General features: G+C 44.3%; 1 protein-coding gene across 2 annotated transcripts in view; it reads left to right on the top strand.

The window, feature by feature from the left end:
• Nucleotides 1-259: 259 nt before the first annotated feature.
• mpped2a (metallophosphoesterase domain containing 2a) overlaps nt 260-8,666 on the top strand; it is a 21,637-nt gene continuing 13,230 nt past the window's right edge. The window contains exons 1-2 of one of the 2 annotated variants that reach the window (XM_031848289.1): nt 260-653; nt 3,114-3,386. In XM_031848289.1, the coding sequence (XP_031704149.1) occupies nt 3,274-3,386 (113 nt within the window). In that variant the 5' untranslated portion in view covers nt 260-653; nt 3,114-3,273. Of the gene's footprint in view, nt 654-1,383; nt 2,165-3,113; nt 3,387-8,666 lie in introns of those variants that run through there. The other variant, XM_031848290.1, reaches the window with a different exon arrangement.

Below are 8,666 nucleotides of genomic sequence, written 5' to 3'. Positions count from 1 at the left end.
TGGGGCAATTCATTTTTTATTAAATATGTTTAACTGAGCATTTTGGCTTCATTAAAACAAAAACCCCACCTTAATTTAATCCCAAATCGCTGCTGTCTAAATGCAATTTAGTAGCAATCTCATTTCCGACAGCAAGTGAATGCAGCACGGAGATAGAGCGGGACTACGCGACCGCCCCCCTCCTTCCCTCCTCCCCCCTCCCATCTCGCGCCTCGCCGCGCGCGCGAGACCGCCGGTGAGGGCGCGCGCACAGGAGGTGGCGGGGGGTTGTGCTCGCTCCTGCTCTCTCTGCTCTCTGACCCCAGTGGCAGCTCCGACTCACTGCACTCCGTCAGAGGGAGGCTGCTCTTACTCTCTCTCTCTGTTGTCTGTCAGTGTCTCTCGCCCGCCTCTCCGGCTCTCTCTCTCTCTCTTCGCTTTCTTGTCTGGTTTCTTTCCACAGGAGCCAGCCGAGGTCCCGCCGGGTCGAAGGTTCTGCCCTAACCGCCCAGACTGCCGCAACCCCCGGACGGACGAACCTACCCGCTCTCCTGCCGCATGGACCCGCGTCCCTCCACCGCCGCCGCTGCTGCCGCGTAGAGGGCGACCCCGACCCGACACTCTTTCTCCGGCCAGATATAAAAACGCACAAAAAAAAAACCTACACGACGAAGGTAGAGCAACCTTTCCGCTTTGCTTTGAGAACCCGAGGAGGGAGGGAAGGGGGGAGAAAGAGAGAGGGAGAGAGAGATAGGGGTAGACGGGGAGAAGAAAAGAAAGAAATTCCTGACACAAAGCCGTCGGTTAAAAGGTGGCTTGTCATTTACGAGGACGAGCAAGAGGTTAGCGCGGCGGTGCCGTGACACTGACCACCTTTGGGTGTTTTTTATGATTGCAGGAGCAGAGTTCAGGCTTGCACGGACCTCCTTTCTTTTTGTGTACATTTCTGCAAGCGGTTAACTGCAAGAGGTGCATAGCACACATCGTGTGTGTGTGTGTGTGTGTGTGTGTGTGTGTATGTATGTATGTATGTATGTATATATATATATATATATATATATATATATTATATATGCATGCATGTTATCAGTAAGGGTCAATTTATTCGCCTTTTACCCTCTCTGCGTACTGGAGGGCTTTCTACCCGTGAAGTAAGCTATTTGGTGTGTAGCTGGTGAGGGGGGTACTGTATATTGTGTGTGTGTGTGTGTGTGTGTGTGTGTGTGTGCGCGCGTGTGCACCCCTGTTATAGAAAAGCAGATCAGTGTGAAGCTACAGCCTGCATAATAAAATTAAAAAAAATATAGTGCCAGGGCAGGTTTAGCAAGCTAAGCTACGGAGCTAGTTGCTGCTACTGTAGCCACAAGGTAGAGACAGACAAGCGGGGAAGGCAAGTTTCACACACACACACACACACACACGGCGAGGAGACCGTGGAGCATGCTGCACACAAATCGGCCTGCATTTGCACAAAAAAAAGAGCACATTTTTTAGATTTTGTTTTGAGAGAAGAGATTGCTTAAGGGGAAGTGTTCAAGGCATCTGACAGGGCAGCTTTTAATTCAAGTGATTTTAATCTATTTTTTTTAAAGGCACAGGAAGCTCTGCCAACTTGTTTCTTGTACTTACAGCAGCACGGATTAAATGGGAGTTGGAATAATGGCATTACAACATTTTTCAATGTAAAGACTTGAAGTGTGTGAGCTTCTTCTGGTTTTTTTTTTTTTGGTGCCATCTGCAGGAATTGAGTTCAGCCTCCTTTTTTTTTTTTTCTCCTCGGCTGGCATGAATCTTTGTGACTTAAATTCATAGCACACATCATAGGAAGTAGCATCCAGCTGACCCAGAAAACATAAATCAATGCTTCTCTAAAAATAGGACAGTTTTTCTAGGTTCAATTGGGGAGGTTGTTTGCTTTACGATATTCAACAACTGGAGTTTCTTTTTTTTTACTCACCACTGCATCACAGGATTTAACCATCAAATGAACTCCGGAGCTGCCGATTACCCTCCAGAAATGACAAATTGATTTTTTTTTTCTCCCTTGTTGAAATGCTTGTGGCTGCACCAGGAGGTCTGGTATAAAGAGCCGGTGAAGCCCACAGTGGCCACTTCACTATCAGTCAGGGAGGTCAGGCAGGAGGGAAGCTCAGGGGTTGCAAGGAGACGCACACAGAGAAGCCCGGTGAGTGAGCTCTGAGGATGCAAGGAAAACCACACTTTGTGCAGCATTTTAGCTGCTTTTCCCTCCAGAATTGAAGTGTGTTTTTTTTTGCCCAGTTGTAGTCTTTATTGTACGGATTTGCAAAGCTATCAGATTGCATTCATCGTTCCTCGTTCTTTTCATAATCGGGCCTGGAAGAAGAGAAGTAGAACTTTGTCTTATTTCTGCATGTTTCGGGGGTTTGTTGAGTGTGTCCTGCATTGTGTGAAAAATGTCTTGTTTTACTGAAGGCATATTTGACCATTTGCTTGGTTTAATTTCAACAGGCTAATTCCTTGGAGGCCATTCCTGCAGTCATTTTCTAGATTTGATTATATTAGTTTGTATTAAAACCAGCTGGGTTATGAGCAGCAGAGCAGCAATTAACAACGTGCCTTCCAGATTGTAAATTGTAGCCTTAACGGTCCAGTGTTTCGTTTTTTGAAAGTATTTCTAGTCACTTAACAAAATACAAAAATTATTGTATTTAAATTGCCTCGCTGCATTTTTTTCTAATTAGGATTTTATGATTAATGGTTTCAGGAATTCATTTGTTTTCCAAAATCAAATTATGACGCAGCAAAAAAACAACAACTCTGTTTTTGCTCTCAAAGCAAGCAAGAAAACTGTTGTTGCGGCATGAAGTACTGATCACGTCAAACAGTGTGATTGAAATGAATCGACAAAGATAAAAAGATCACCTCCTTACTTCATGTGTGCTCTCCTTGTGCTCACAGTCATTTCAGCTCCTCAAGCCATCTGTTTTTGCGGCTGCATTTTATTTTCTGAACAGTAAAAATGTGTTTATTTATTCACAGAGGTTTTTTACCTTCTTACCAGTGTATTCAGAAGTGTGTGCTTGCCTTGTGTTCCTGTTTGAAGCAGCTGTGTGTGTGTGTGTGTGTGTGTCTCCTTTCTCCTGCCGGTGCAGACTGCAGTGTGTCGTGGTCGAGTCGGTCGGCCGGGTCGCTGCTGCTGCTGCTGCTGGGAGACTTCCTGGGCTTCTTGAGCGGCTCTGAAGGATGACCGCCGCACGGCTCGCTGCTGAATCCCGGTGAACGAACGGCGTCTCATGTCCAAACGGCGGAAGGATGGCTCATGGCAAAGTGACCATCGCGGTGGACGAGTACAGCTCCAACCCCACGCAGGCCTTCACACACTACAACATCAACCAGAGCCGCTTCCAACCTCCACATGTCCACATGTAAGTGTCGCACACAATCTGGATCGCCTGCCATGGGAACTAGAATTAAGAATCATTTTTAACTGCCAAAATAAATTCATTCATGCTTTCCATTCGTTTACAATCTTAAATGGACAGATATAACTTTTAAACATGCACTCATCCAGGGCTCATCCATTGTCTTAATTAATTCATTTAATTTCACATTTTATGTTTTGGTGGTTTAAGGCTGGTTTTGTTTGACGTGTAATAATCTAGACTGCAGAAAACTAGTTTTGAGGGGCAACAGGAAGCCAATCAGGCGCCTGTTTGATGCAGAGTCTTTGTTTATACTCTCATTTAATTGGCTCAAGCTCAGAGAGCGTACGGTGGCCATGGAGGACAAACTTTGAGAACAGATGGAGACCAAAAAAAACAGCTCAAACTGGGCTGTGTAACATTTGAGGAAATGAGATGTTACTGGTTCCCAAAGTTTGAACATGGAAGTTACATTTTAAAAAACACTGAGAACTAAATGCTTTCGGTGGTTCACACAGATTGGAGAAAAAGCTTTCCCTGACTTTGTTTCCCTCCCTGTTCTGCGTTGCAGAAGGCTCGCCGCCGCTTCCTACGAGAGTGTGATCGTTTGTGCCATGTTGTCATCGTGGTCCATGAGGGCTTTGTCCGCATTAGGGCGCTCTTTTTATTTTATTTATCAGACCAGTTACTTAGCGTTGCTCTTGTCTGATGCGGTTATGCTCTGCCTCTCATTAGTGGGTCATAGTGCTGTGACCCGTCAGCCCTCGCCACACACACACACACACACACACACACACACACACACACACACACACACACACACACTCACCAGAGCGGCGTGTGTTTTATCTGTGGACAGATAGCCTCACACACAGCTGCATGCTTTGTGTCTTCTCCCAGTTACAGCAGATTTAAGATTTTAAACAAGATTTTTGAGTGATTCTTTGTTGTAGTTTTATGCACAGTGTGCTTCAGATATTTTATCTGTGGCAGGGACAGGAAGTGATTGAATGGGAGCCGTAGAGTGCTGCATGTCTGCTGTTTTCATAGTGGATTTGTGTGTCGTTTCATTTTATTTTGCTCTTTTATTGAACTTTCTTCTTTGTTGGGTCATATTTGGCTGTTTTTAGATGCATGCTTTCTTTTCGAGTGGAGAAAAGCCGCCACACATTCCTGTTGCTCTTTCTCTTTGGGATTTTTCTATATTATAACTAACTAATGATGGATGAAATCCTTCTGCAAAAATACCTTTAACATGAAGCATGTTGGCGGTGATTTTTCACACTTGACGTTAATTTTAGTTTTAGGAAGTCACACACCGAACAGGCTCTAATGTGAGAAAATAGAGCCTGCGCTAACACCATGCGCGAATTACATACGTGCCATTGTGGTCTTTGTTATAGTCAGATGTGACTGTTATGTATATATACGTAAAAACAACACAACCAAGTCCTGACATGTATTTATATTGTTGATGGTAAAAACACAAAGCTTGTTTTCATTGTTGTCCTTAAAGGTGCAATGCCACCTGGGTTATCTCCTCACACGTGCATGTGTTGCATGCCTTCAACTGCCTCAAGCAAACACTTTTTACTTGCAGCGTAATTCTGGAATTCCGGTATAATGTGTATTTTAGAAAAAATGTGAATCCTTGGATATTCAATGTTCACCAGCAATTTTCTGGTGTGGTCCAAATAATATTGTGCTGAAGTAGATTATCAGCTGCGATGGTTAAGCTATGCTTGAGACTGAGAATATGACCCCGAATACTGATATCTGTTTATTACTGATCACGGACTGTTTTGTTTTCTTTACTGAATTGTTGTTTTTTTGCTGACGTGGCAAAGACGTTACCATCGAAACACTGGTGGCGCCTCATGAAAGCGTGATACCCAATGGTGTCATTTCATCCCTTGCTTCCTGGTTCACTATGCTGATTAGGAACAGCGCCGCTACATCACTGTAATGCCGCTGCCGTTGTAAATGACACAAATCCACTCGGTGCACTGCTTGTTAAAAGACTCCATGAAGACACCTCTAAGACTTTTGTCGACCGGATGAAATTTGACGAAGGCGAGCCGCCTCGTTATTCTCTATGAAGGAAAAACCCCCGGCCACAGATTGTTAAGGGAGGTTAACAAAGACAGATTTATGCTCGACTGTTAAAGAAGCATTTCTTTAACACAAGTTTAAAACTCTTGAGTTGCTTTGGAGATCCTGAAATACTGTTCCCAAAATCAGCAGTTGTAAGTTTAGCTTCTGCATCTCTTGTTACATAATCATGACGATCTCTGATCAGACTTAAATGAAAGTAATGGAGTTCTCTTGTTAATCGACATTAGAGGCCATCAGATAAGAGACGCTGTAAAGTCCTCCTTTCACTTAATCGCTCCTTCATCCGGGTCCGGCTGCACGTGTGCTCAGATCATCGTGTTGCGTTCAGGTGGAAGTGAAGTGGCGTCTGCATCCAGTTAAACCGATGGAGGCCTGTGGGGTTGACACTCAGTCCATGAGTTTATGATATATATAGATATAGATATAGATGTATATCATAAAGGAGACATTTTTAGACTAATGTCAGATAGATTACAGGAGGAGGAATATTTGGGCAGCAGTGTCAAATCTGTGAAGACTGAAGAGCTGAAAAGTAAACCAGCCGCTCTCCCTCGCGTTGGGGGATGTCTGGCAAATACGTTTATTTTTGGTTTTGTTTCCCTGAAACACTCTGATTCCCACAATTCTGTCTGAATAATCATGTTCACGTAAACAGGATTATTCTGGGGAGAACGTCAAATTATGTAACGGTGTAAACAGCTGAATGGGACTCTTACCTTCCTCCACATTATTGTGCCACCGTGTTGTTTTGGGATTCCTCAGCTGTGAGCCGCGGTGCCAGCGCCAGCCAGCGTCAGTGCCTCGAATGTGCAGAAGGAGACAAGGTCACCCAGCAGTTCGTGTTACGTCAGTCCGTTTTTAATGGTTGACAGAGACGACAGTAAATCAGGCCAAATGCTTCAATAGGAATCAGGGGTTAACGACATCAGAGGATTCACCTGAATAGATTCTAGTTTGAAGAGGCTACCTCAATTCTTTTTCCTTTTCAAAAAGGCAAATAATAGATAATACAAACAATGTTTTCGCCGCTCTAAAACATGAAGTACCCCCTGCAAGGTTCCATTTTTGCTGGTTACTTTTGGATTTGTTATTTAGGATTGACAGATTGTGTTGATGTGTTTCATCTCCACCTTTTATTCTGCGGTGTTGCACCGGTTGACCTTAAGCATAGTTCAGTTAGAGAAGCAGCAGAGAAACCTTGCATTAAAAATAAAATATCTCTTTTGTAGGGAAATGGAGAAACAAGCAAAGTTGGGGAAATAAACGGATCTGCCGGATGTTAAAGAGGAAAATCCTTAAAACGCTTACGTTTTTCATCCGGAGACAGCAAGACGACAGATTGTGGACGATACTGTAAAAGAAACTGCTGTTTATTAAGTGCATTAAGAGTCAGACAGCAGAGAACTAGATCTTCCAGCCGCTGCATCTCCTGAGAAGCACGGCGATGAAAAAGAACACAGTGACGGTGTGTTTGAGGTGCAGAAATGCAGTCAGAATTCCTGAAACTTGGAAGAGGTAGGAAGGGGATGTGTTGAAGCCGCGGGGCCTCTCAGCAGATATGTGTTTGGATAAATACATTAGGCTGTTTCCTGGCTTCCACAGAGCCTGCACTGTTTTACTCTGCCGTTCTTAAACTCAGACGGGGGAACCCGGGATCACACGCACGCGCACGCACGCGCACACACACACACACACACACACAAGCCCATCCCCCCGCTATGTTTAAGCGCTTATAGAATACGCGCTCTGTTCTGGGAAAGTAAAGGCTTGTTTAGATTTGAGAGATAATGATCCGACTTGCTTGGGGGTTCCCGCTCACTGCATCCACAGTATTTGGACATAAATAAAGTTGTTGCCTTTCTTGACAGCAAAGACAGGGAGAGGAAAAAAAACAAGCTTCAGAGAGGGGGTTGCCCGCCATTTGAAATACAATCCCTGCTTTCATGTCCCCCCCCCCCCCAGACTGAATATTTAGATTTCCGTGATGGAGTACAGCAGCACCTTTTGTGTGGTGTGGAAGGTAGCGCTCTCTGAAATGCATGGAGAGCATGCACACACACACACACACACTCGGTCACAAACTAATGTTCAGGAACGTGACCCTGAAGTCAAAGTGGGCTTTCTTCGGAGCACGGGACGTCTCCCTCTCTGTCTGTAAGTAAGCGGCAGACTCGGTCCAGCCCCGTTTGTGTCTGGTTTATTTTTCTGCGCCGTCTATGTTTTCCTTTTTTTCCTCAGCCCCCTCTTCATCGTCTCGTGAAATGAAATGCTCAGCAACTCGAAACATATGCTTCGAGTTGGGACACTAATGGCTTCAAATCCAATTTGAGCAGGATCTGGGCCAGACTGCAGGACACAGACAGACACACTGACAGAGAGTAGAAACTAAAAGGACTCTACACTGGAGATCTGGGGGCGTTTGAAACGGTTTGTGAGACCTTAAATAGTCTGGAAAAGTCTTGAATTGTCTCCTATTATTGGACTCCAGGAAAAGTTTAGCGGCAAATCACAGCTGAACTTAAATGCGCTTAACGTTTAATTTCTTAGCAGCCATTGTCTCAAAGCGTTTTCTCCTTACAATTAAATCCTAGTTAGGTTTGCTACTAGTATTTTCATTAGTAACTACTCTTGCACCCATCATAATTTCTCACAGCCCAAGTTGACGGCTTCACGTTTGTTTTGTCCGGCCAACAGTCCGACATGACGGCAAATCCTCACATTGCAGAGGCTGGAAAAAGCAAATATTGTGCAGTTTTGCTGAATAAATGCATGTAAATCAATTGACTGATTGTTTAAGCACAAATCTTAGTAAAGATAAAAGTTATTAAGTATTTTAGCCGTTCAGACAACTGCCAAGATTAAATATTGTTCAAAGTGTGAAGGGAGAACTTACAGTAGAAGTAAAAACGGCTGCATGAAGCAGGGAGGCAGGAAAACGACCCAATCCCCCAAACAACATGGACTTAATCATGTGTTCAGTTAGATTGTGCAGGGATGATGATGATGTTTGTGGTTGATCTCGATCGCACATGTGTTGGTATTTCTCACTCGATGGCTTAACCGCATTACACCATTAACGCCTTTAGAGTGTTAATTTATTAAATTCCCACCGGGGGCGCGCTCACCATGCAGGCCAACAAAACTGTCAGTGGAGAAAGCAGACCCCCC

Source organism: Anarrhichthys ocellatus, unplaced genomic scaffold (assembly GCF_004355925.1).
Source record: "Anarrhichthys ocellatus isolate YVR2014 unplaced genomic scaffold, GSC_Weel_1.0 scaffold8, whole genome shotgun sequence".
NCBI lineage: Eukaryota > Metazoa > Chordata > Actinopteri > Perciformes > Anarhichadidae > Anarrhichthys > Anarrhichthys ocellatus.
The sequence above is the reverse complement of the archived record's forward strand: the minus strand, read 5'-3'. Positions and strand labels throughout refer to the sequence as shown.